We start from the raw sequence: 27,839 nt of genomic DNA on the forward strand, positions 1-27,839 counted from the left end.
CAGAGCATGAAGCACTGCAGGAAGAGTCCCTTGCTCCACTGGGAGCAGCTCCTGGCTCCAGGCAGCTCAGCCTTGCTTTTATTGGGATGTCAGGGGATGAAGAGACCCCAGGTCAATCCTGAGACCCATTGGGGCATCCTGAGAGGCTGAGAAGCTGTTGTTTGTGAGGGAGCTCTTGGCTTGGAGCAGCCAAGATGTGTTGCCAAGAATGAGATGTGGCAACCTGCTGATCCCATGTGAGGGCAAGGGCAGAGGGCACTGTTGGAGTAGTGGCTGGTCATGGAATCTGGGAATCATGGAATGTTTTGGGTTGGAAGGATCTCAAAGCCCATCCAGTGCCACCCCTGCCATGGGCAGGGACACCTCCCACTGTCCCAGGCTGCTCCAAGCCCCAGTATCCAGCCTGGCCTTAGGCACTGCCAGGGATCCAGGGGCAGCCACAGCTGCTCTGGGCACCCTGGGCCAGGGCCTGTCCACCCTCCCAGGGAATAATTCCTAATTCCCAATATCCCATCCATCCCTGCCCTGTGGCAGTGGGAGCCATTCCCTGTGTCCTGTCCCTCCATGCCCTGTCCCCAGTCCCTCTCCAGCTCTCCTGGAGCCCCTTTAGATACCAGGAGGGACTCTGAGGTCTCCCCAGAACCAGGCTGAACAATGCCAGCTCTCCCAGGCTTTGCTCACAGCAGATCTGCTCCATCCCTCTGGTCAAACCTGGGCTCTCTCCCACAGCTCCAGCTCCTTCCCATGCTGGGCCCCAGGGCTGGGGCAGCTTTGCAGGTGGGCTCTCATCTGCATGGACACCCTGGGAACAGCTGGAGCCATGGGAGGAGCAGCCCCAGCACTGGAACTTCTGTGCTGTAAAAGGTCAGCCGGGAGGTGACCCGGGCTCTGAACCTCAAGCCTCTCCCCTCACCGTGCTGGCACCTCCCAGGCTGGCACTCAGACCCAGGGGTGCAACCGTAGCAGGCTCCAAGGCAAGGTCTGGACCATTCCAGAAGGAAAAAATGCCTGGGAAGGACTTTCCAGCTGCTCTGGGGGCAAGGCAGGGAAGGGCTGGGAGAAGAGGCCAGCCCTGGTGCAAAGAGAGCCCAGTGCTTGAGGGCAGGGCCAGTTTTCCGCACCAAAAAACAGCGCTGCAGGCTGAGCACAAGTGCACTGAGGTGTTGGCAGCATGTCAGTGCTGCAGGAAATCAGCAGAGGTTAAGATCCTGTTAATTTGTACACACACAGGGGATTGGGAGCACTGGAAGCAGGGCAGGGAGAGAGGGAGGGAGGAGGAAAAGAGGAGGAGGAGGAGGGAGAGGACTTGCACACGAAAATGTTGGGTTTATGTGTGTGGGGGGGGTCCATTTCCAAAGCAAGAATACAAATGATCCCAACAAAGCCCAAGCTGTCCTGAAACCCTGTAGCCAATTAGTGCACATCAATAATTAATCAGCTCTCACTATTGTGCAGCCCGGCCTGTGCTACCCCAACCCCTGCCACACTCACTCTTTCCCATCACAGACACACTGTTATGACACATAATGATATTGTCCATTAATAATTTAGAGCAGTTTTTCTCCTCTTCTCTCTCTGTCTCACTCTCTCCCTGTGCCCTTATTAGCAGAAAATGTGGAACATATTCTGGGAGGAGGCGAGCAGGGAGCTCCTTCCGTGAGAAGCAGCCAGTCCCTGCTTCCTCAGGCAGCTGGAAGCAGTGACCAGCGCTCCTGGCACGGCTTGGGGTGGAGGGGCTGGGCTGAGAGGGGGGCTTGGCTTGGAAAAGCCCCTGGAAGCAGAGACTGAACCATCTTCAATGGCAGGGGTGAGCTGCACCTCCATCCCTTCCAGGCTGAGCTTTACCTCCATCCCTACCAGGCTGAGCTTTATCTCCATCCCTTCCAAACTGAGATTTACCTCCATCCCTTCCAGGCTGAGCTTTATCTCCATCCCCACCAGGCTGAGCTTTACCTCCATCCCTTCCAGGCTGAGCTTTATCTCCATCCCTTCCAAGCAGAGCTTTACCTCCATCCCTACCAGGTGGAACTCCACCCACATTCCCATTAACCAAGGTGTTAATTATTGCAACTGACTGATCCTTGGGCTGAGCCCTTCATAAGATTTTGGGACCAAGAGTGGTGGAAGCACAGATCTCAAATTTGACATTTTTTTTTCAGACTGAACTGAGTCTAATCAGGGCAAACAGTGAATTTGAACTGGTTTTCTGCTGGCTCCACTCTCCTTCCAGTGCTGGCCTCCCATCAATCACTTTTGCCCACAAAAGCTCTGCCCTTCTCCTCAGAGACTTCTGGGCCTCTTGGCTGAAGTCAGGCTCACAGGTGAGGAATTTAAGGGATTATAATGTCCTTATGGAATAAATATGAATACAGAGGGGGACTGAATTAGCACTTGTTTTGTGGGAACTGTGGAATGAGATTAATGTAACTCCTGGTTGTCCTTGCCACAGATGACAAGGGCAGGATTAATTAACTCTATTTATTAACTTTTATTTGCACGAGGATTTCTTCCAGCATTTCTGTCCCCAAAAGCAGAGATTGTTTGGCTAAAATGAATTTGGAGAAAGAAAAGTTTGTTCTGAATTCAAGCACTGGAGTGTAGGAAATTCAGTTGCCCTCTGCCATGAGACCCAATGCAGCCATGATCCATCCACGGTCAATAATCCAAACTTCCCACCCTGCCATTCTCACCTGAGTGTTGATGCCACTGCGGGCTCCAGCCAGCTGCTCTGTCCTGCACACCTGGGTCCAGCCTGGAATGCTGCTCTCATTGAGAATGAAGCCCGGGAGCCAAGCTGCAGAGGTGCCTGTCCTCGTGGTCCTCCAAGGTTTTCCACAGATGATGATCTGGTACCTTCAGGTCTGGAGTTTCCAGACCTAAATGTTTTCTTTAGGAACTGAACTTGACCTGAGCTGCTTGAAATGAAAATCAAGAACCAGCCTATCCTTCTGGAAGTAAGGCAGCCCTGAGCCTGGGGCCCTCTATGGGACACCCAGCAGGATTTTGGGGAAGTTTGATTTCCAAAGCTTGGACAACTCAGCCCCCAGTACTTGAGGTGTCCCAGCAGTGCCATCATAGGGGACAATCCTGCCCTGAGCAGGAAAAAATGTGGTCACACTATTTTTGATACAAAAATCTCTCTTGTCACATGCTGTCCCAACATCCAGATGGTCCCTGTGGTCCCTGTGCCCCATGGGCACCGTTTGGTTTTATTTCCATGCTCCAAACCCATGTCTGTTGTATCCATGGAGTTTCATCTCCTGGATTTGTGGTTCTGGATAATCCCAGCAGCTCTGTCCCCGCCTCCACATGCCCAGCACAGCATCAAGCATCCTCCATCCACTCCTGAGATCATTACTATTGGCAAAATAATTGCAACAACAAAACGAGGACTAAAAGCCTTGTTTGCTCCCCTTTCATCTCATCTCTGCCTTCCTAATGTGGATTTTAAAGGGAAGAGGAAGAAGGGGAAGGAATCCAACCCCTCTCCATGTCTTTAGCAGGGCTTTACTGGCCATTTTCACTCTATAAAGCACCAACATTCTTTGAGTTCAGGGGGATTTTGAAAGTTTCTTTCTGAAGCAATGACTGTCAAAGTTGGTTATTGATTGAGGCTGCGGGATCTGAGGGCTGCATGAGGAAAACTGACTGATTATTCCCCCCCCCCCTCCTCTCTTCTTTCCCTTTCTTTCCTTTGCACCAGGACTGGATTGATCGGCCCTTTCTTCATTGTCTTCCCTTCTCCTTTTTCTCTCCTGGTTCCTACTGGGGATTCCTGATTAAACTATGGCAGGGCTCAATTGATCCTCCGCAACTCTCTTCTCCTTGCGAGGAGGAAAAACTGCCGGGCTGCATAATTCAGAAAGCAAACACAGAGAGGAGAGGCAGGGAGGAAAAATCAATACAGCTACAACCGATCCTGCAGATAAATTAGAGGGAGGATCCCTGGCAGCAGCTCAGAGAAAGTTCAGTGACTCCGGAATGGGCTCAAGAAGAGATGGAGTATCTTGGAGCCCTTTGGAGTGGGGCAGGAAGGGAGGGATCCCCTGATTCTTTCAGCAAATGGTGGGTGGGAAGCTCAGGGTTGAGCAGGAGAGACCCTCTGCAGTATCTGCAAGAGGGCAATAAATGTTCTTGTCCTCGTCTCCCTCCCCCAACTCCAGGGATCCTCCTTTCCAGCCCCAGCAGGGCTGGTCCTGTGGTGGATTTCCTGCCATACTGCCCTCTGTGAGCCAGGGAAGTGGGAAATGAAGTGGAAATGGGATTCTCTGCTTCTCCAGCCTTGCAGGGGAGCAGAATCCCAGTAACTCCCTGAATCCTGAGGAAAAGCAGGGCTGAGCCCCAGTCCAGCTCCTCAAGTCACTCGTTGCAATGGCTCACCCTGACTCCTCAGGAAGCAGCAGCCAAGCAGGTTTGTCCCAGGAAATCAGAACAGAAACCCAGCAGGAGCAGGGCAAAACAGTAAAACAAGTAAAACAGATCATAAAATCCCAAAACGGGCTGGGTTGGGGGGGACCTTCAAGCTCATCCCATCCCACCCCTGCCATGGCAGGGACACCTCCCACTGTCCCAGGCTGCTCCAAGCCCCAGTGTCCAGCCTGGCCTTAGGCACTGCCAGGGATCCAGTGACAGCCCCAGCTGCTCTGGGCACCCTGTGCCAGGGCCTGCCCACCCTGCCAGGGAACAATTTCCAATTCCCAATATCCCATCCATCCCTGCCCTCTGGCAGTGGGAGCCATTCCCTGTGTCCTGTCCCTCCATGCCCTGTCCCCAGTCCCTCTCCAGCTCTCCTGGAGCCCCTTTAAGCCCTGGCAGGGGCTCTGAGCTCTCCCTAGAGCCTTCTCCTCTCCAGGCTGGACATTCTCAGCTGTCTGACAACAGCCAAGAGTTTCAGATGCTGGAAAAGGGAAGGTGACCTAGAGACACCCTTCTGTCCCTGGACAGAGGGAATTGTCCTTGGGTCTTCCCAACATTCCCAGCTCACCCCCCTACCCCCCACCCAGCCCCTCCTCTCTCCAAGAGCACGTGGCAAAATGGGACAATTGGAGAACCTGGGCTTGAAACCAAAGCCTGGGTGTGAATGGCAGCAGCAGGGCCATTGCAGCCAAGCCCTGCCTGGAAACCAGGAATCTGGGCACATTTCCTCTCTGAGGTGGATTTGCCAGCTGAGCTATCCGTCCCCATCCTTAAGCAGCTCAGCAAACACAAATACTGCCCCAACCACAGAGATCTAAGGTATTAAATGACAAAAATCTCCCTGGGCTCACGTGCAGCTCCAGGAGTGTCTGGGGATGACGTAGGGAGGAACTCCTGCATTGTCCCTGCACTCTGTCCCTGTCAGGCAGTGCCCGGCCCTTTCCTGGCGAGTGATGGATCCCCAGGAAGCCCCGAGCTGGTGTCGAGCTCTGTTGAGGTTTCCTGCAGCAGGGGGAGAGCAAAGGCTTTTAAACCAATATTGCTCCATATTTGAAGATGATTTAAGATCCCAAGGACCAGCCCAGCTCTGGCTTTGCCAGCAGAGGGGATGGATCGTTCCCTTAAAAGCTTTTAAATGCATGTGATAGAAAGGGGAAGTGCAGCTGCCTGGCTGAAAGGATTGCAGTGGCTCCAGCTTCCAGCCTGCCCACACATCACTTTAACTCTGCCTGGGAGCTGAGAGACACTTTCCCTCCACGCTGGGATCTTCAGGGATCCCAGGAGAATCAGGCACCCAGGAGAGGGATTTCAAAAGAACCTGGGGGATAAGAGAAGATGGAGAGGTTTTAGTGTTCCTTAGACATCCAGGTGCCTGAGTGAATTCAGCTATTCAGGATGCAGACCCCCTGGGCAAACCATGCCTTTCCCACTCTGCTTGAGTGGTTGGGAGGTGTCCTCCCCCATTCTGGATTTCCCAGAGGAAGCCCCGAGCTCCTGTTCCCTGCAGACACAGATGTGCTGCCACTGCACCCACCCAGGCTCCAGGGAGGTCCCTGGGTGCTGTGAGCAAGCCCAGAGCCAGCTGAGCCCCGGAAGTTGGAGGAGGCACCAGCACCCACTGAGGGATGGATGACTCGGATCCTGTGGGATTCAGGCTTCTCCTCACTCTCCCTTTGCCCTCAGAGCTCTCCCAGCTGTGCAGCAGGGAATCAACAGCTCCAAGGCTCCTTTTGATGGGCTGCCCATCCTGTATGCCCAGCACTCGACCCCCACTGTGCCATCCTGGGCAGTCTGCAGTGCTGCCATGGGCAAATTCCCGGCTCCTCTGCCTGTGCCAGGCACTTTGCACAGAGGAACGTCCAATTTTCTGCTCTGCTGAAACTTGCAGCAGGGATGCAGACACCTTCCATTCTGTTTTCCCTCGTGTCTCTGGAAAACCTGTGCACATCCCAGCTGTTCTCCCGCATTAGAGCCATCTGCATCCCAGCTGTTGGCTTTAGAGCCATTTGCACTTCTCCTAGGAATCACAGAGCAGCAGTTGCCCTGACCCTTCTGGTCCTAGGAGCTCTTGGATCTGTGGAAAGGGACAACCACAAGTCCTCAGTGAAGAGGAAGAGTTCCCAGACAAAGCCAAGCCTTTTCCCTGTGGGGTTACTGGTGCAGCTCGGATGCTGAGAAAGGCTCCCTGGGCCTGGCATCTTGGTTCACTACCAATTCCCAGCCCTCCCTAATGGACTCAGATGGTGTGGGAAGGAACTGCAGACTTGAAGCCCAGATCCAAATTCCAGCAATTACTGGTGTTCCCGTGTGCCCCTTGGCCCCCTGCCCACCACCAGCACTTGGGAGACTCAGTGCCAGGTCTGGAGCATTGATGGCTCTGAGGAATCCTGCTCAAGGCTCCTGGGAACCATTATCTGCTTTATCCTGCACCTTGGGGATGGACTTGGTGCCCTCTGAAGGTCCCATCAAGCCCCAGCTATTCCATGATCCTCTGATCCACCCAGGAGCGTGTCCTTGCCAGCAAACCTCGTGGCTTTCCCTATATTGAATTTCTTGTCTGCTCTGCACTCCCTCTCTCTTCCTACCCTCCAGGGATGACTTTTGTCTTCTGCTGCTGTGCTACATGGAAACTTTTGTCATCCCTCGGATTGCCTGAGGCAGTGGAGGTGACCTTGTTGCCGAGCTTTTGTTTCCCTTTCACACTGAAGCTTCTCCCTCCTTTGAGCCCTGCTCTGAAGCAGGGCCCTGCTCTGAAACTCCTTTTCCATCTTGTCAGAACAAGGCTCGTTCAGGCAGGACTCAGCCATGAAAGGCACCTGTGAGAGGCTCTTGGAGCTCCCATCTTTAGGGTAGAGCTCTGCAGGGTCAGGGATTGGACTCCACGACCCCTGATTCCTCCCAGCTCAGGATATTCTGTGTTTCCATGGGATCAGTATCCCCGGCCTGGCCTGGATCTGTCTTGGGAGCAGAGGAAGTGAGCCATGGTCTGCCCAGCCTAGCTCCAGCTAGCCCAGCTCCAGGACCAGAACAAATCCCCTCCCAAACCTCCCCCCAGCTCACACCTCCTCACAGAGTCCTTTCTGCCCCTAAATCCCCTGAGGTGGGTTCAGATGGGTTCCAGGGGGAACAACAGGTGAGTACAGGTGAGTTGTCACAGGGAGAAAGGACAGGGAAAGAGGTGCAGGGTTTGGGCTGTTGCAGAGGAGAAGTGGGAAGATTTGTGGCCCAAATATTCTTCAGAGTTACCAAAACTGAAGAAGTGATGGCACCTGAATTGCTCTAGGCAAGAGACCCTCATGTACCTCCAGCCACCTTTGTCACCTGCCTGTTCCTCCCCTCATTCTGCCAGGACCTCCTTGAGAGCAGGGCTGAAGAGTGAAGTGGCTTCAAGGAAATAAAAGGTTTGAGCTGATGATCACAGGTCTGAGGTTTAGGCTCTCAGTGTCTTCCCTCCTCCTGCGGATTTGGTGCAGAGCACTGTCCACCCTCTGACCACAGCAAAATTGTTGCCTCATGGTCAGTGATGGCAAGACGGATGGAATATCCCAGCAGAACCTTTCCTAAACAGCTCCCGGGATAACGTGACTCATTCTTGGAGCATGGGGGCAACTTCCTTGCTCCTTGACTTTGCCTGGGCCTGGAGGATGGACAGGAAAGGTGGCTGGAACGTAATCCATGAGGAATGCTGGGATGAGATGGCCAAATCCATGCAGTGTCCAGGGAGTTGATGCCTCATCCCTGGATGTGTCCAAGGCCGGGTTGGATGTGGGGCTGGAAGCAAGCTGGGATACTGGAAGGTGTTCCTGCCCATGGCAGGAGGAGGAATGAGATGGTCTTTGGGGTTCCTCCCAAGCCAAAGCATTCCCTGATTCATTGGTTCCCTAATTCCTAAGGAAAGCCAGTTCCATCCTCTCCCTAGACCATGAGCGCCTCAGAGAGTCACATAATTGCATTGTGGGGAGACTAAAAGTTTTCCAGGGCTTCTTTACTTCTCCAAATTGGATCTGTGGTGCCCATTTGCTCCCAAAGTGTGCAACAGGACACTCACACAACTCATTATTCCATTTCAAAGCCCACCGGTGCTTTCACCCTCCCATGGGTGCAGAGCTCTGATCTTTTCAATCCAAATTCCTGCAGGATCCCAGCTGGAGACCACAGCCAGAATTCCCAGACAGCAGCAGGTGCTAGGCCAGCTCATCACGCAAAGGAGAGAGGAAGGGAGCCTTGATCTGAAATGGAAAATGTCACTTGGAGATGTTTGATGGGTTTTTTGGAATTAAGCCATGTTTGCCACCCCTACTGGGACACTTTGAGGTGAAGATCTGGTATGTTTGAGCTCCCAGTTTTCCTGCTGTGAGCTCTGAGAGCTGCTTGTTGCCTCCCAGCAGGTCCTGCTGCTCCTGCTGCCACCTCTCCCCAGAGCATCCCTTCAGTTTCCATCAGGATCATGTTGATGGGACTTCCCGTGCTCCAACCATCCCCACCCTTCATCCCAAGCTGTTCCCTGCTGCTCTTCCTTGTGCATGTCCTTTTTCCACACTCTCCCTCTCCCTGGAGTAACGATTCATGGATAACTGGTGGGACACAACCCTGGGTTTCCTGCAGAGACTCTCAGAGTGATTTTCCCACTGGGATCTGTTCCCTGACAGTGACAGATGAGAGAAAAGGGAGAGGAGCAAAAGCAAGTTTAGCCCACAGGCAAATTCATCCTTTTCCCAAAATTGTTGCACCTGATCGTTTTCCCAGCATATTTCATGGAAAGGAAAAATGATGGAGCTTGAAAATCTGCAAAATAGATGGAAGGACTCTTCCTCCTTCAGCCGGAGCCCGGCGATCCCGATTTTCAGGTGCGCAGGACTTTTCAGCAATTCCTTTTGATCCGGCAGCCAGGAGAGGGAGCTCGGCATCCTAATCCCAGCTCCACTCGCCGGAGAGCTCTGGAGACAATGCTGATGATTCTTTTGTTCGACAAATAAAAGAAGTGGCCCACGAGGGAGCCGTTTTGGCAGCTGCTTTATGAGGGCTGCGGGGAATTGTGGAAAATCGATGTTTGCCAAAGGCGGAATGGACAGAATTGGTGGAAGAAAACAAAAGTAACTCTTGGGCTTCGGGAGGGATTATTGCAGGCACAGGATCTTGGAAAAGTGGGGTGGCTTCAGCCCCCCACCAGCAGGAGCATGGAGCACTGGGATCTGTCGGGACCAGGAGCCGTGGGAATTCGTGAGCTGGACTTGCAACATTGGACCTTGGCCACCAAACCCAGAGGAAATGCCTCTCAGTAAAAATTCCCCTCCCAGAGCACCAAGGACTTGCAGGTCCCATCCACCTGATCGGGAGCAGTAGGATATGCAGGAATTTTTGTATTTTGGTGTTTAAGCAGGGGCTGTCACCGAGCTGCAGGTGTCACGGGGAGAACGCTCAGAGAATCACAATGGAAAGGGATTCCCAAATGTCCCGAGCATTGGTGGAAAGAGGCAATTTAAAAATGGATAATTATCCCATGCCAGCCTGCCAGCGAGGCCAGGAATTCAGTAGGATTGGAAGGGAGACATTTATAGAAATATAAAGAGCCCCACACTCCTACCTCGAAACTTCCTGAGTTTAATGATGTCAACTCAATCAGCTCTAATGAGCAGTGTCATGATTCCTGGACTTCCTGAAAATCCTGTTTCTTTCTTTCCTTTGGATGTTTAATATCCTGGGAAGAGCAGATTTTGAACCTGGCTTGGCCAGCCTGTGGATGGATGTAAAGATATCACCTCAAGGACTTTGGAGATGCTCCTCAGTCACAGGATCCCAGAATCCCTGAGGTTGGAAAAGGCCTTCAGAACCATCGAGTCCAAGCTGTGCCCGATGCCCACCTTGTCCCCAGCCCAGAGCACTGAGTGCCACATCCAGGCTTTCCTCAGACACCTCCAGGGATGGGGACTCCACCACGTCCCTGGAAATGTTCTTCTTCAAGGCCCCAAAAACCACAACAGGCCAATTTCAATCCATATGTGCTGCTGGGATCCCCTAATCCAGAGATGCCTGAGCACAAGGAGCTGCTGCTCTTGGTGATTCCGTTCATAATGTCACTTTTTTCATGTTGCTCCTGGAAAATGCCTTATTTGGCCATCTTTTCCTCCTGTTCAGTGTGGCACCTCTATCACATGAGCTGCAGCTGTAGGCATGGGGAAGGAAACGCTCCATGTTGGGAAATAAGGAAGAGTTCAATTCCCTGGCCATGGGATCATTCATGAGCCATCCCAGCTACTGCCAGAGCTGCTGTATCCACTCAGTACCAACAGATCCATGCCCAAATCTACTGCCCAGTGTGGCCTTTGGAGAGAGCTGAGTTGAGACAGGAAGACTGCAGCCTGTCCCTGTGTCCTTCCAAATCCTGTTTGGATAAGGAGAGTGCCTGCAGGGAAACTGGAATAGAATCATGGAATGATACAATGGGTTGGGTTGGAAGGGACCTTAAAGCCCCTCCAGTGCCACCCCTGCCATGGCAGGGACACCTCCCACTGTCCCAGGCTGCTCCAAGCCCCAGTGTCCAACCTGGCCTTGGGCACTGCCAGGGATCCAGGGGCAGCCACAGCTGCTCTGGACACCCTGTGCCAGGGCCTGCCACCCTCCCAGGGAAGAATTTCCTTCTATCTTCCTATTCCTCACCTGGAAGATGCATTTTCCCTTGGGCTAGAATGAAGAAAGGTTATTTGGGGAGTGCCAGCTGGGCTATGGAGCCTCCTGAGCAGCAGCTGCCACTGGAATATCCACCTGGATTAGGTGGCTGCTGAAACCTGTGCCTGAGCTGCAGATCCCAGCTGGCTGCTGAAGCCTCCTGACTGTGATGGGCACAGCAGTGTCCCTGGCCTTGGCAGGGGATTGGCACCAGGGGGTCTTTAAGGACCCTTCCAACCCGAACCAGGCTGGGATTCTCTGGTAACAAAATGTGCAGGTCTCAGTGCTGGAGACAGCTCTTAAGAGCTCCTGTTATAGGTGGGGACTGGAAGAGTCTTGAGTCTGGTTTTGACTGAGCCAAAGCCTCTGTTCTCTGGAAATATCCTGTGCAGGGAGAGAACATTCCCTACTCCCCTCCCAGCAGGAAAAGCCCAGGATATCACTGTCCTGCCCTGCACCTGGTGAGCGCTGCCTGGCAAGGCTGGCATTTCTCCACCTGTGCCTCGCTTTGTAATGCCCCTCCAGCCATTCATTGGAGCATTCCCAGCTCTGCCCACATGGATCTCAGTGACACCAAAAATGATCTTTCTTTTGAGTATCCACATCCCCTGCTGCCCCTTCTCAGGGAATCAGAACAGCTGGGGTTGGAGGAACCTTAAACACCACCAAGCCCAAGCATTCCCGCAGTGCTGCCAAGGCCACCACTGACCCATGTCCCCAAGAGCCACATCCACATGGCTTCGAAAACCGCCCAGGAATGGTGATTCCCCCCTGTCCAGTTTATTTCCTGGCTGGGGGGACGCCCTCCCTGCCCCGCTGCCCATTCAAACAGACAACGAAGTGTTTTCTGGGACCATTCCCACATTGACTTTGAAATTTATTTCCCACAAACATTTGTCCTCAAAAACCAATCTCTCCAACGGCTGAAGAAAGCAACATAAAAGAACCAGGGCATTTATTTATAATTGAAAGGGAAAGTCCTGGGCTCTTCTGACCAGAGGTGTCAATTAGAGCCTGCTGGATGTGGATGGAGGCACCTCCAGCCCTCCCCAGCTCGCCCTGGACACGAGAGCAGCAGGTATTTGCTGTGCTGGGTCAAGATTGGACCTCCAAGCAGAAATTCCATGGCTCCAACTCCCCTGTCCTGAAGCCAACCAGGCCCCAGAACATTTAGAAACTGAAAGGCCGGATGAAAGCATCAAGCACCAAGACAGTTTGCAGGAATATCAACCAGACAAAAAAAAACCCTAAACCCCCAAAAACCCAATTGTACCGAAACCATTGCTGGGCACAGTAAGCTCCAGATTTTGTAGCTTCCAGACAAAGTCAGCAGCAACTGTCAGAATCTGTGTTTCAAGTCTGACCTTCTGCTTTTATCTATATTTTAAACCCCACACAAGGTATACAAGGCGAATGTTGCTGTTACAGTCAGAAAAGCCTAAATAATGGATGAAGAACAGAGGCTGCATAGGGAGGTGGGAGAGGGGGGAAAGAAAAAAGAAAAGAGAGAAAAAGAAAAAAGGAGGAAGAGAAAAGCTGGAGGAAAAAGGAAAAAAAAAAAAAAAGGCAAGAGAAAAAGAAAGTCAAGAGCCCTCCAAAATAAGAAGGGGCTGACACCTCTGAGCTGAGCCTGGGAATGTGATCCCTTCCATGGGTGGGGTGGGAACTGGTCAGAGGCTACTGCCGGAGCAGTTGCAATTTGCTGCTCTCAGCCCAACTCAAAATCAGGCAGTTTCTGCTCTGCCTCTGCCCATGATCCAAGCTCCTCTTCCAGAGGGCAATATCCTCATGGGAAGGAGCCAGGAGAGGTCTGGAGCAGGATGTGGTGAGAGGAGATGGTGTTGGGCAGGGCTGTGCAGTCCTTGGAGCTGCCAAAATATTGCCAGGACTGGATCCTCCTGCACTGAGGCAGGGGGTGAGGATGAGATTTATCCATGGAAGGTGTCTGGATGGAAACACTTGCTGGATTCTTTCTTATTTCCATGAACATTTATCCTGAAGGCAGCACTGTGATTTTGCAGTAGAGCTGGGAGCACCAAGGGTAGGTAACATCCATTGCCAGGATACCCCACAGCAGAACTGAGGCCTCTGAAGGGCAGAGTTTCCACTGAGTTAAATATTTGGAGCTTCCTCCTTCCCTGCCTCCCTCCCTCCCTCCCTCCCAGCCCTGCAAGGAGCTGGCTCCAGGTAGCAGGGCTTGAGAGCCTTAAGAAGCAGAATGAAGCCATCAAGGCTTGGCATGGAGGCAAACTTGCATTTCATTCCCTGCAAACTGCATTTCGTTCCCTGCCAAGTGCCCAGTCACTCCTTCACGGCCCCCTCTGCTCGGCTCTAAGTGGGTTCCTGTGTTCTATGTCCAGGCTGCCTTTCCAGGTGTTCACTGGTTTTAACTGGAGTTCGGCTGTGCTGGGAGCAGGACACAGCTCCTGGGCAGCCCAGATTCCCTCTCCTCCACACATCCACCTTTGGAGAGATGCCCAGGAGCAGGTTTGTATTGGATCCTCTCTGCTGGTGACCCAGTGTCCAAGGGGCTGCCTGACTCCAGCCTCATCCAGCAGAGAGAGTGGGATGCCCTGCCCTCAGCCAACAACCCCTGTGTGTGACAGGGCCTGAAAAGGGCAGGCAAGAGGCTTCCTTTCCACCAGAGCCCCTTACAGGGTGCCCTCCCCTCTGTCCCTGTCACAGCCCCTGGCACTCTCCCAGGGTGGTGTCACTGCATCACCCCCTCTCTTTTCATAAAATCCCACAATGGTTTGGCTTAGAAGGGACCTCAAAGCCCATCTCATTCCAGTTAGAACTGGGGAACACCTTCCTCTAAACCAGGTGGCTCCAAGCCCCATCCTGGCCTTGGACACTTCCAGGGATCCAGGGGCAGCACAGCTGCTCTGGGCACCCTGTGTAGGTCCTCAGCACCCTCACAGGGAAGATTTTTTTTTCACATATCTAATCCTAAATCTAATCCTTCCTTGTATCTACCCTCTGTCTGTTTAAAGTCTGAGGTGTCACCACTAGGATGACCTTGGCCATGCTTCCAGGGGTTGTTAGTCCCAGAAACTTTGGTGTTTGGGCAGTTGAGTGCTCAGCTGTGTCAGATACTTGTACCAGTAACAAATGGCACAGCAAGAAGTGGGGAAGGTGGGCCTGGGGGCACAACTGTGGGACAGGGACACCAGCTCCATGGACAAGTCCATCCCACCTCCCAGTCCACACCCTGAGTCTCCTGCAGATGTTCCTACCTGCACAGAGGTCACCTCATCTCATGGTGTAGATCCAAACTTTTCCCAGGCAGCGTTTTCCTGGCAGCAGAAGGAGCAGGGGAACAGCAAGGCTGGCAAAAAATGTAGGAGTGAAAGTTGGTCTGGAAGGTCATTCATTGATCCACCAGGCAGAGGAGGGGGATGTTCTCTCACTCATGGGTAGCACAGAGAGCCAGGTCAGTGTGATCCATCAGTAATTAATGGTGGCAGGATGGGAAGAGGCAGCTTGGCCAAAGGCGAGACTCGGGAAAGGCTCCAAAGGCAGTCAGAGCTCTGTCAGTCGGCTCCTCTAACAAGGCTTCAAAAAGAATCCAGGGCATCCCAAGATCCCTGCGGGCTCCTGCAGCCATCCCAGGAAAAGCAGCACAGGAGAAGGTGGTTCCAGTGTCACCAACCGGATCCAGTTCTTCTGAACAGCAAGAGAGGACCCAAAGTGTTCTGTGACTGCAGACCTGAGTCACCAGGACACGTCAGGAAGGTCCCAGCATTAAGGGGTAACAGATGTGGGTCCTTCACCCAAAGCTGGGGAGGCTCCAACAATGACATGTTTGGAGGACTGTGAGACTGACCTGATGAAATAGGTTTTGTTAGAGCTGGGTTAGATTTGATGATCTTGAAGGTCTTTTCCCACATAAATTATTTCATGAATGAGGAAGAAAAGAGTCTGGGAGTGAACTGGCCTGTTAACAGACTAATTCAGTGATCCTAGAGGCCTGTCCACCTGGATGATCCTGTGATTCCAGGATCTGCACAGCCTCTCCTGGGCTCTCTGCAGGTTCAGAACCTGCACAGACCTGCTTTGAAGTCATGCAGTCATGGAATGGTTCAGGTGGGGAGGGAACTCAGAGCTCATCTTGTTCCAACCCCCTGCCGTGGGCAGGGAAATTTCCACCAGCCCAAGTCTTCTTGGAAAACACTTCACTTGGAATTTTCCCGTTGGAAACACGAAGCTGAGCCATTGGATTGATCTCCACCCTCCCGTGGCTCAAATAATCGCAGGCCATGGCAGAGGCCACAGCACCTGAGCTCTAATTGAACCTTTGCTCTCAGCGAGGCCTGAGGAGCAACACCCTACAGAGGGAGCTTTCAGGTTCCCTTAATTTAACCAAAATATCCTGCAGCCCACTTAACAGCACATTATAAAATTTTCTCATGAATAATTAACTCTGAACTGCGACTGACATCATGAAGCATGTGGCTGGCTCAGGCAGTGCCTTCCAGCAGCCAGTGGCTCACAGGGGGATGTGCAGCCAGCACGGCAGAAATCAGCACTTCCCCAGCAAGAGCAGGGCCTGGTGCAGCTGCTGCTGGGCAGGGCAGGCAGCTGCTTCCCAGTGCTCCTCCAGACAAGAGACCAGGAGGACAGGATGGCCAAGCCCGAGAGCAGGGTGGATTTGGGGTGGCACGAGGTCAGGGAGCTTTGGCTAGGGTTGGTACATCACAAGGAGAAGTTCAGAGCTGTGCCTGAGGCCTCCAGGCTGTCAGCAGGGTTGTTGTGATGGGGGAACAGCTCCTGGTGCAAGGAAAAGCTGCTTTTCTCAGCACTTCAGTCACTGACAGCTCCTGGCAGCTTGTGCTGGAAGGCGAGGCTGGAGGTCCCGGACAGCCACTGGGATCACTCCCTGCTCCCAGGAAAGGCACAGCCCTGGGTGCTGCACTCCCATGGGCCGGCACAGGCACTCCCAGAGGCTCCAATTTCGGCAGTGCCAGTCCTCTCTGCTGTGATTTTCTCAGCCTCCAGGTATCTGAGAACAAAACTCGACCCAGGGCTCAAAGTTTCCCAAGGGAAAGCTCCTCTTCAGGAGTCGTGAACAGTCCGCCAGCTTTGCATCCCTCTCACGCAGCTGGGCTGCTCCAGGAGCCACAGGGAGTCCCAGTGCAGCCTCTCCACCAGCCGGGCCACCAGCCCCTCGGGGACATGTCCCTGTCTGCCCACCTGCCTTCACTCCCGGGGGGACACAGCCCCGGGGGAAGGAGCAGAGGGGCTGCCCTCCGCGCTGAATTAGTCACGGCCAGAGAGGTGACCCCGTGTTCCGCTGGCTGTACCGCGCAGCTGTCGGCGGCTGGGAACAGTTGTGGAGCAGAAGATTCCCATGGTTTTGGCTGCAGAGTGAATCCAGAGCCGATCCACCCCCCTCTCCCTCAGCCCCCTCCTTAAACTGTGTGTTTTAATAAAGACATCCAGGCAGCACGCTCGGAAAGCTCACTTAGATCTGAACTAAAGAGCACAGCCAGGGTGGGAAAAAATCCATGCGAGAAGCCGGAGGAAGTCAGCATTCCATGTGCTGAGTGAGGAGAGAGCCGGGCACGGCGGCGGGAGAGAGCCGGGCCCGGCAATCGCAGCGTCTCCGGGAGGGGCCGTCAGGAGCCGTTAGCCCGTGCGGGGGAGGCTGCGCTGGTGCGGCTCCCTGCGGGCAGCTCGGGGCTCCCGGGGCAGCGGCTGGGGCCCGGGGCTCGGTCCCGGTTCGTCTGACAGGGACTCGGTCCCTGTTCGTCTGCCCAGGGCTCGATCCCGGTTTGTCTGACAGGGACTCGGTCCCGGCTTGTCTGACAGGGGCTCGGTCCCGGTTCGTCTGACAGGGACTCGGTCCCTGTTCGTCTGCCCGGGGTTCGGTCCCGGTTCGTCTACCCGGGGCTTGGTCCCGGCTTGTCTGACAGGGGCTCGGTCCCGGTTAGTCTGACAGGAGCTCTGTCCCAGTTCGTCTGCCCAGGGCTCGGTCCCGGTTTGTCTGCCCGAGCTGCTGCCGGCGCTGGGGGAGCGGAGCGGGGCCCGGACACACGCAGCACCATCGGGAGCAGCTCTGCCTGGAGGGTCCCTCTGGAAGAGCGATGGTCCTTCCAGCAAGAAGGAACCCCCACAGGAGGGAGTCCCCCGTGCCTGGGGGGCCGGGAGAGAGGGAAGAAGCAAAGGAGCCGTGCTCAGCCTGGACACGCGGCCAAAATCCCCCGTGGAATGGGCTAATCGAGAGCCCGGGTACTGCAGGAGCTGGGCTGGACCAGTTGTGAGAGGGTCCTTGAGCAGCTGGGTGGGACCAGGTGTGAGGACTGACTGCCCAGACAGACAGACAGAGCTGCCTGGGAAAGAGGAAGAAGGGAAGAGCAGAAGAGATGCTGGAGGGGCTGGAGGGAGAAGGTGAACAGGAAAGGTACAAGAGGGAACAGACTCACTCCTGGTGTGACTCAGGGTGAGGGAAGGGGCCTCCCAAAAAATATTGACTGATTTGTGTGATGCCATGAGTGCAACGTTCCTCCCCTGAACCCCCACTGCCACCACTGGTATCGTGACCCAGCCCTGAGTCCATTTTAGTGGCTGAAAGGAGATGATGAGTTTGTTCTTCCTAATCTGAGGATCTGGAATGCTGATCTCCTTGGACATGATGCAAATATTGATAAACAACAGGAAAATCCTGCCCTGAAGATCTATCTTGACAATGGGAATTTGTTCAAAGCCTGGGTAGATCACAGATCCAGTGTGGTGGATACTCTCCTGTGCTGTTGCAAGGCCAGCAGGTGTTTCCTCTGCTTTGCAGAAGAGGCAAACATGGCCCTGCTCCACAATTTATCCGGCAGTGAGGCTGGAAGTGCATCCTGGAGCTGGGGAGGGATGAGGCAGTGTTCCCTGAGCTCCAGACTGCTTCCATGGAACACCTCTGGAACAGCTCCCTGAGATTGCCAGGCAGCAGCTGGGAAGTGGCAGAGTGGTGGAGCAGGATTCCAGACAAACACATGGATTTTTCCTTGTGTGAACCCAAACCCTTCCCATGCCTGCTATAAATAAAACACGGTCCTTAGCTGACACTTTCACATCACTCAGAGAGCTCCAATTTTCCTACAGCTGCTGGAGGTGTTGGTGAGGTGCTGTAGAAGAAATGGAGATTTTACCTCTGATCCCTCTATCTCCAGGATCCCAAAGTTCCTGGAATCACTTGTGAGCTTCCCTGCTCTCAGATTTCCCCAAAGATGCGAAGCCAAATCCTACAGCACTTCCTATGGGTTTATGGCTGAAAACAAGGGGCTGTTCCTGCAGGGCTCTGGGAAGGCTGATGGGGGCAGGAAGCTGTTCCTGTAGGTGAATGATGGGGAGATAAAGGCCTCTGGAAAAGCACAAGATTAAATTTCTGGAAGTATTTCTTTAACACAGATGAAAACAAACCAAACAATAAAAAAACAACCAACCAGAAAAAAAGAAGCTACTCTCCCCACCCCCCCCCCCAACAAACAAAAGCCCAAAGAAGTAAAAAAAACCCACAAATCTGTAAATTTATTTGGATCTCTCATTCCCCACTGACACTGGGAGGAGCAGGGAGCTCTATTTTTGCACAGCCAAGGGTTGGAGCTGCTCCTACCACAGGCAGCTGCACCTCACCCAGGGCTTGGTCCTTGTGAAGGGCGACTGATCCATTGGGGAAGGGGATAATGGCTGCTCCTTTTCCCTGGGATTGTAGGATCATGGAATGGTTTCGCTTGGAAAAGCCCTCCAGCTGTTCCTTCAACACTGCCCCATGTCCCCAACTGCCACATCCACACAACTTTTCATCCACACAACTTTTCAGTCCCTCCAGGGATAGCATCTCCACCACAACCATGGGCAGCTGTGCCAGGGTTGGACAGCCCTTTCCATGAAGAAATTTCCCCAATATCCCACCTAAACCTCCCCTGAGGCCATTTCCTCTTGCCCTACCCTGCAGCCAGCTGTCAGGTGTCCCATGGAATGCCCTGTTCCATTTCCCAATCTCTTTCCCAAGCCTTTTTCCTGAGTTCCCCTCACCCTGGCTGTCCTCCCCCCTGTTCAGTAAAATCTAATGATGGTTTTACTCCTTTTTTCCCTGTAGTGGAACAGAGCCTACCCCGAGCATCTTTAAAAATACATCTGCTCTGCACTGCACTAAAACACATGGAATAATAGAAGAAAGTCTGGAGTGGGCGCAGCCTGGACCTGCCCAGCTTTCAAAGGCAGGGATCCTTTAAAGAACACGGAACATTTTTCTCTGCTCCTGACCCAAAGATGGGACGTGCCAGTAATATCTGAGCACGGGTCCTTGTCTCTCTCCCCTCACCCTGCATCCCTCTGGGATGAGGCAGTGCCTGTTGCTGTCCCTGGGATTGCTGCTGGTGGTACAGCCTCCCCACATCTCTGAGAGCTCTCTGTGAGCACCCTGAGCTCCATGGATGGACTGATGGGACCCACTGATGGTCCCCAGACAGGCTGGATGTTCCTGCCCTGGTTTCCCCGTGGGGTAATCAGCCCCTTGAGCATGGGATTTAGCAGGACACAGGGGTTGGGGTGGCACCATTTGCTGTCACCCTGCTGCTTGGGATGCACAGATGGGCCCTGTGCCTGTGAAACAAATTGGGGTGAAGGGGATCTAGAGCAGCTTTGCAGCCTAAAGAATGCACCATACTGAATTATCCTAAAAGATAAAAGAGGGGCAGGGCTTCTCCAGGGATTTCTTCAAACACATCTGCATTTGCCTGTAACCACCAGACTCCATCTCAGTAGGGCATGGATAGCTTTAAACACATCCCTGCACGCTTTGGTGGCCGTGGCATGGCCACACTGACCTGGACCATCCCTCTGTCACATCTCAGCACAAGGGGTTTAGATGCCCAAATTCTTGAAGGGTCTTGGCTTTCATAGCAGGAAGAAATAACACAAAAGCGCATGACATGGAGGGAAACAGCTTGGAGCAAGGACTGGATTGCAAGAGAGATCCTGGCTACAGCACCAGTGGTCTGGAGAGCTCCAGGAACTGATGTCTGACAGCTCCAGTGTCCCAGAACTGGTAGGCAGCTTTCCTTGGGAAGCCTTTGCAGCCCCAGGGGTGGGATTCAGCTGTCACATCCCCATTTATTTGTGTCTCCACCTGAGCTGGTCATTCAGAACCCTTACAGGCTGGAAGGTGATGAAGGTGTCTCTAAGCCCTGAGCCAGGGGTTGAGATCAGCATTGATATCAGAGCTGAGTTGCAACAGAGGCTCCTTGGTCCCTCTCCAGTGACCCTCACTGGAGCCCAGAGGCCTCCATTCATCTGTGCATCCTTGCTCTGAAGGCCCCCAAAGCATCTTCATCCAGTCCCTGGTGAATTGCTGGTGTTGATATTTTTGAGTTCTCAGGGTGAGAAGGGGTAAGACCTGTCCCATCCCCTCAGTCCCACCAGCCTGGAGGTAGATGAGGACTCAAGTCCTCAAAGGTGGCTGAAGCTGAGCTGCTCCTGAAGGAGCTCTGGGCCAGCTCAAGGCTGGATTAGCAGGTGCCTGTAAAGGAGGAGCTGCTGCTGAAGCAAAAGAGCTGAAACATCTCAAACCTCGCTCATGCATCAAACCTCAAATGAAAACCCAGTGTGAGAGTGGAGTGTCTATTCCAGTCAATATTCCCTTCCTTTAATGCTGCTTTGGGTGCAGTGTCAGGCTCAGGGGTGTCCTTTGTGCCCCAGGAGCAGGGAGTGACTGTGACACCCTTCTGTGTGTCTCTGTTTTCCTTCCCTCACCCACTCTCCTCACCCTGAGCTTTTCCCACCTCACCCTGTGCCAGGTGCTCCACAAAGAGCCTGGATTTGGAGGGATTCAGGTCCTTTTGGGTACCCAGCTGGGGCCCTGATGGAGGAGGAGAGACCCTCAGGAGAACAGGAGCTGAACACAAGACCTGAGACACTGGACCATGGCTGGGACCTGCTCCCAGGTGTGTCCTGGCTGCCAGAGCTGCAGGAAGGAGCAGCAGCTTCTCCCTGACTTGTGCCCAGGAGTGGCTGTTCGGGAGCAGAGGAAGCATGGGGGGCCCTTCTCCACCTCCTTCCAGGCTTTTCCCTGAGGATCCTGGAGGCTCACGCTGGCCTGGGCATAGAGGGAACTGCTGGAGCAGGAGCAGAAAGAGGAGCAGGAGCAGGAGCAGGAGTAGGAGTAGGAGTAGGAGCAGGAGGAGGAACAGGAGGAGGAACAGGAGCAGAAACAGGAGTAGGAGCTGGAGCAGGGACAGGAGCTGGAGCAGAAACGAGTAGGAGTAATAGCAGGAGCAAGGACAGGAGGAGCAGCAGCAGCAGCGGCAGCAGCACGACCAATCCCCGGGCCAGCTCCCTCGCAGCGCCCCGGGTGTGATGAGCTCTCCAGGCCTCAGCACCGCTCCCGGTGTCTCTCTGCCAGCCCCTCCCGGCCTCCAGCCCCGCTGCTCCTCGCCCAGAGCTGCCCCATCCTTCGCTCGGATCCCGCCTTACCTGGCGGCCGCGGGGCCCGGGGGGGGTCCCCGGGCGGCCCCGCTCCGGCTCCTCGGCGCAGCGCTTTGCATTTGTGCCTGGGAAATACCCACCCGGCGTTTTATCGGCGCGGCTGATAAATATTGCATCGCCCGTGAACTTGGCGGAGCGGGAGCACCGCGGCACCGGCCCCGGCACCGGGCACGGGCCGGGGAGGGGCGCGGGGGGCGGGGGAGCCTCGGGAGCGGCTCCGGCTGCGAGGGGGAGCCGCGGAAAGGGGGGGCCGGGGCCCCGCTAATGCTGCGCGGAGCCAGTCCGGGGCCCCCCCGGGCAGCACTCAGCATCCCGCCTCATTAAAGTTTCATCGGCAGCGCTCGGCCAAGGTCTATTTATGAAAATGCGCTTTTCGCTGCATGGAGAAAACAGGGACGGAGCGCAAGAACAAAGGGATGGGCTTTGGGAAGAGCCCGGGAATAAAGGGAGATGTGCGGGACGGGGTGGGGGAATCCCACGGTGCGGGCAGGGCAGGTAGGGCTCTGTCGGCCACCGCCGAGCTGGCCCCGCTCGCCCAGGTGGAGCAATTCCTCCGACAGTTATTTCGGCACAATTTCCCCTTTTTTCTTTCTTTCTTTTTTCTTTTTTTTTTTTTTTTCCTTTGGTGAGGTTTTTTTTGGGGGGGGGGAGTTGTTTGTTTGTTTATTTGCTTTTTTTTTTTTGTTGTTCTTACTTCTTTGTGGAGTTTTAGGGTTTTGTTTGTATTTTTTATTTGGTTTGTTTTATGCTTTTTGTTTGCTTGCTTGGTTTTGGTTTTATTTTATTTCACTTCATTTCATTAGTTCACTTTCATTCATTTTACTTCCTTTTATTTTATTTCACTTTATCGTATTTCATTTCCCTTTATTTTATTTCATTTACTTTTATTCTACTTTATTTTTTCTTGTTTTACTTTGGTTTTCCCCTGTAAAAGCCGCAGGGTTCCGGCTGTCGGGCTTCAGCACCACGACGTGCACTTGATTATTTTTTCTCCGAATAAGTTACAAAACAAAACAAAACAAAACAACAATTAAAAAAACCACACACAAACAAAAACCCAAGCAAACAAAAACCCCTCAAACAAAAATAAAACAAAACCACCCCAAACACAGAAAACCAACAAAAATCGCTTGTTTTTAGCCCTTTTCTCCGCGTGTCCCCGGGACTGAGCGGACCCCCAGGTTCTGATCCCCGAGGACAGAGGGGAGCCCCGGTCCCACCCGCCGAGCGGTTGAAGCGCGTTTTGGGAGCTTTCGGTGCCATCGGCTGCGGGCCAGCGGACCCTGGAGAGGGGAATGTCCCTTTCGGAACCGGGGGGTGACAGGGGTACCTGGGGGTGACAGTGGCACCTGGGGGTGTCCCCCGGCGGGCAGCGGGCTCAGGGTGGCAGCCCGACCCCGCCGCCGTTCGCGGGATCTCCCCCGTGCTGCGGCCAGCGCTGCAACAACCCCCGGCCGCGGGAGCGACCCCCGGGCTGCGGGCGGGACCCCCCCGGGCGGGGAAGTGCCAAAAACTCCGCGATGGGCGGAGGGGAGCCAGGACCCCCGCTCCCTGCGGGGTCACGGGCGGCTCTGCCTCCCCGGGCCGCTCTGTCCGTCCCCACGCAGGAGGACGGAGCCGGCCCCCATCCCCGCGGAGCACCGGCCCTGGGCTGGAGGAGCCCCCGGGAGTCCCGCGAAAGGGGCCCCGGGCCAGGGGCTCCCCGGAGCCGCAGTAACTGCAGGAGGCAGGAGGGTGAGGTAAAACGTGCATGATTTATTTGAAATGCTGCAGCGTACACAGACACCAAAATTTCATTCAGCACACACACAGCGGAACGAAATCGCCTTTAATTCAAAAAATAAAATTAAAAAGAAAGAAAGAAAGAAAGAAAGAAAATAAAAGGAGGCAAATTTCCCTATTAAATATGCAAAGGAAAGGGGGGAAAATAAGAGTTTTCTTGCCTTCGAAAGTGCAGAGTTTCCTATGCGCAGAGGCAGCCGCCCCGAGGCCGGGCCGGGCTCGATCCCCGCTGCCTCGGGCCGCTCCCGCCGCTCCGCTGAGCCCCAAGGACGTGATTGTCGAAGCTTAGGATTTTATACAGTGAAAACCATACAGAAATCGAACGGTTGGAGTGAAACCAACGCAAAATAAATGTCCATTTCCCCGAACAAACCGCGATTCCAGGGACGGACCAATTTTTTTTTTTCTTTCTTTTTTTAATATTTTCTCCTTTTTTTATCCTTTAATTTTTTTTTTTTCAATTTAGCCGATGAGGTAGAAACAGAAATGGTACTGCAAAAACGCGATGGGTTTGCGGGGGTCAGGGTAAAGAACAAAACCATGCAGGTGCGTGTGTGTGCGTGGGTGTGCGGGGACCCTGGCGGCGGGGAGCACCCCGGGTTTACAGCTGGCTTACAGCTCGTTTCCTTTCTCATTTCTTTTCCTTTTTAATTTTTTTTTTTTTTTTAAGAGAAGAGGGCAGAGGAGCGAGTGATGCCACAGCCCCTAAGACGGGAGGGGCTGTGACAAAGACCCACTGGGCTCTCTCTGCTGCTGCCCCAACTCCGGGCACCCCCAAACTTCCCCCTTGGCCTTTTCGTTTTGTCTTTTCCTTTTTCTCCATCTTTTTTTTTTTTTTTTCCTCCGGTTTTATCTACAAAAGCAGTCTGTACCAGTCAGAACAGCGGGACCACTTTGACCAGGGGTGAGGAGCAGGCACCAAACTGTTCACTTTGCTTTGGGTGCGTTTCCCTTTGTTTTAAAGTTTCTTTTTTTGTTTTTTTTTTGTTTTTTTTTTTTTTTTTTTGGTTGGTTGTTTGTTTTTTTTTTTTTTTTTCAATTTTTTTTAACTCAAAAAGAAAAAAAAAAAAAAAGGCCGACAACCCCAAGCCCTGTTTGGGAAGGGCCGGGGGGGCGGTCGGGATGGCAGCATCCCCCCGCACCGCTGCCTCCCCAGCCCCTTCCTCAGTAGGTGGCAGAAAATTTCATCCTTTTCTGCTTCTGTCTCTGATTGCAAAACCAGACCCGCACCACATTCTTCTTCAAGTCTAACTTCTCGGCGATGGCGGCGATTTTCTCAGAGGAGGGCCGGGGCTGGACGGCGAAATAGGCCTCGAGCGAGCGCTTCTCGGGGGCGGCGATGGACGTGCGCTTGCGCTTCTTGTCCCCCCCCGTGTAGATCTCGGGTTTGGTCATTTTCTCCCTCTGCGCCCTCTCCGCCTCCTCCAGCCACGCTTCCAGGATGGGCTTGAGGGCCACCATGTTGTTGTGGGACAAGGTGAGTGACTCGAACCTGCAGATGGTGCTTTGGCTAAGGCAGCCCACCCCCGGGATCTTCAGGTTGGCCAGCGCGGAGCCCACGTCCGCCTGGGTGACCCCCAGCTTGATCCTCCGCTGTTTGAAGCGCTCGGCAAAGGACTCGAGCTCCCGCGGGTCCGTCTCTGTCTCGGGGCCGGAGATGACGGCGTGGGACGCGAGGCCGTGGGGGTGGGACATGTTCATGGGCTGCGAGTGGTGGGCCATGTGGTTGATGGCAGACATGTGGGAGTGCGGGTGCGAAGGCGTGGAGCCCACATCGGGGCCCGGCACCCCTCCGAGCGGGAGGGCGGAGTTGAGGTGGTCCAGCAGCTCCCCGTCCAGGCCCTGCGAGGGCTGGTGGTGGTGGTGGTGGGGGTGGTGCGTAGTCAGCACGGACGGGTGGTGCAGGTGGACGGAGGACGAGGTAGGAGTGCAGGACACGCTGCTCATGGTGTGGTAGGTGGCGTCCGGCTTGAAGGGATGGGTTTTCTGCGACACGATATCCACGGCGGCCAGAGCCTCGGCCCCTCGCAGCAGCGTCTCGTCAAAACCCGCAAAGATGTTCCCCTGGATCTGCACGGAGGGGCGGGGGGGAGAAAAGCGGGAGCGAAAACAAACAGACAGAGCGGGACACCATTAAAGGGGAGCGGCGTGACGGAGATCCCGCTCTGCCCCACCGGCGCCGCCGGGGACAGGTAACGCGAACCGAGCGCCACCCGAGCCCCCCAGATAAAAGCAGCGGCGTGCCAGACACCGAGCGCTCTCCCTCCAAGTTGAACACCCGCTCTGCCCTCCGGGGCGACCTCCCCAAAAGGGAGGCAGCGGCAGAGGCCAGAGCCGTCGGGGGTCCCGCAGCCCCGCGCTGCTCCAGCGCTTGCACGGAGCGGGGCGGGACGGCCGAAGCCCACCGAGAGGGACGAACCCCCGCGGCCCCCGGCCGCCCCAGACCCTCCTCCCCGGGAACAGCCCCCCGCCCGCCGGGCCCGGCGCCCCGGAGGAGGCAGGAGGGAAAAGATGGACCCCTCTAAACCCAACCGAAACCCAAATCCAAAGGGAAACCAGAGTAAGTTGGAGAGGATCGGCGGGCACGCAACCTCCCGAAAGCCGTGCTGGGGCTTACCTGGGGGGCGGGCAGGCAGGCTCTGCGGATGGCTTCGGAGCTGGTGTGCAGGTGCGGGTACTTGGGCTCGTGCAGGATGGGGTGCATGCTGAACGCCTGCTTGCTGTTCATGGACATCATGGTGGGAGCGGAGCGGGGCCGGCCGGGGCAGGGCAGGGCGCTCCGGGCACCCGGCTCGGGGGCGCGGTATTGTCTGGCTCCGCCGCCCGGCATCAATGGCATTATAGCCCGCCCCCCCCGCCCCCCGCCCATCGGGAGGGGCTGGGGAGGTCCCTCCCACTGCCCGCCCCCGGGCAGTGAGCTCACCCCACCTCAAACCGGGGCTCAGCCCCCCTTTGGCCGTGGTACTCCCTCCCCATATCGGGCCTCCCCCTGCTCCGGTTGTAACACCCCCCCCCCCCCCAAAAACCAGAACTCCTCACCTGTCGGCGAGCCTCCCCAAATTGGGACTCAACCCCTCATCTCCGCCCTTTCCCGGCTCTGCTCATTCCGCAGGTGCGCCCCTCTCCCTGTCACTCCTCGTCGCGTCTGCTCGGGGAGGCATCACCTCCCGTCCAGCCCCTGCCCACGCCCTGCCCGCGGCTCTGGGCTGCTTCCCCCGGGGAGATTTGGGGAGCAGAACAGCCTGGAACCGGGGACTGAAGAGGAGCCGTTCCCCTTCTCCCTTGGAAGGGAAGAACCTTGTGTCAAAAATCATAAAAAGAAAGAAATCAAGAAAAGTTTCACCAACTTTCTTTTTCCCTGCTTCAATGAATCTCCCTGGCTCGTTCCCCAAATCGTCTCGTGCAGAGTCCCACGGGCTCCACGTCTGTCTGTGCAGCTTCTCCATCCTCCTGTCTCCAGCTCATCGCTGCCTCTTGCACTCACCCATCCATGCGAATTTCCCCACAGCCCGTGGCGTTCCCTTCCCTCTTTCCATCCCTGCCACCAAGGCCAGCTCCTGCCGCCACTAAAGTGGAGTTTGGTTCCACTGCTGGATCAGGGGGTGGGGGGGTTTCAGCCCCCCCCCACATGCTCTCCAAAGGTGCATGAGGAGTGTGCCAGCCCCAGCAGCCCAGAGCAGGGGGGCTACCAAGGAGGAATCCCAGTGCCTGCGGTGATGGAGGACAGGAGGCTCCTATGCTCAGAGCAAACTTCTTCTCAAGGGAACCAGGTGTGCTTCTCCAGCCCCAAAATCCAGCCTCGATGGCTTTGGTGCACGGTGCAGCTGTTCCAGTGTCAGAGGTAGGATCTGTTTCCTGCTCCCTTTCCCACTCTTCTCTACAGAGCCTGAGCACAGCATCCTCTGAGACCCTTCTCCTGGGGATCTGCCAGGTGTCTTGGGACAGACATGGTCAACGAGTGTCACAGGGAAAGGAAAATCCTGACCTGACCCCATGACCTGATTCCCACCTTACCAGAGAGGCTGAACTGTCCCCAAAAAGATCATAGAGCAGGTTGGGCTGGGAGGCACCTGGAAGATCATCCAGTTCCAGCCCCCTGCCATGGGCAGGGACATGAGGGAACCACCAGAGACGTCTCCTTGGTGCTGGACCTGCCCAGGGAAAGGTCAGATCCAGTGACAGGAGACTGAAAGGCACAATCACAGTGTCTGGTGATGCCTAGACTCAGGTACAGCCACCAAATCTACCACAGAAGTCCCTAAAACCAGCCCCCTGCAGCCCTTGGCTCATGCAGAGGGGTGGGGGAAGAGTCCCCAGGGCTGAATCCTGACTCCAGAGAAATCCTCCTGGGGAAAAAACTGCAGCAGCATCAAGGTGCTGCCAGGAAGACCCTGTCACCTGTCCCTGGTGGCCTGAGACACTGCCAGCCCTTCCTGAGCACTGGAGCATCCCCTGTGTGCCAGGGAGCACCAGGCCCTGTCAGGATGCTCCAGCTCTCC

At 54.8% G+C, this 27,839-nt stretch overlaps 1 protein-coding gene across 1 annotated transcript; it reads right to left on the minus strand.

The window, feature by feature from the left end:
- Positions 1-24,430: 24,430 nt before the first annotated feature.
- On the minus strand, positions 24,431-26,077 carry LOC128814484 (brain-specific homeobox/POU domain protein 3). Its single transcript, XM_053990345.1, has 2 exons — positions 25,958-26,077; positions 24,431-25,410 (listed from the first exon to the last, which is right to left on the minus strand). The coding sequence occupies exons 1-2, from the start codon at positions 26,075-26,077 to the stop codon at positions 24,505-24,507; spliced, it is 1,026 nt and encodes a 341-aa protein (XP_053846320.1). The 3' UTR covers positions 24,431-24,504.
- Positions 26,078-27,839: the final 1,762 nt, after the last annotated feature.

This window comes from Vidua macroura, chromosome 14 (assembly GCF_024509145.1).
Source record: "Vidua macroura isolate BioBank_ID:100142 chromosome 14, ASM2450914v1, whole genome shotgun sequence".
In the NCBI taxonomy this organism is placed as follows: domain Eukaryota; kingdom Metazoa; phylum Chordata; class Aves; order Passeriformes; family Viduidae; genus Vidua; species Vidua macroura.

Bases quoted from the DNA above. Each gene is read 5' to 3' on its own strand.
- LOC128814484 (XM_053990345.1), bottom strand. From the start codon at position 26,077: ATGATGTCCATGAACAGCAAGCAGGCGTTCAGCATGCACCCCATCCTG. The intron at 25,411-25,957 runs GTAAGCCCCAGC...CCCTCCGTGCAG, and splicing joins CCTGCCTGCCCGCCCCCCAG to ATCCAGGGGAACATCTTTGC.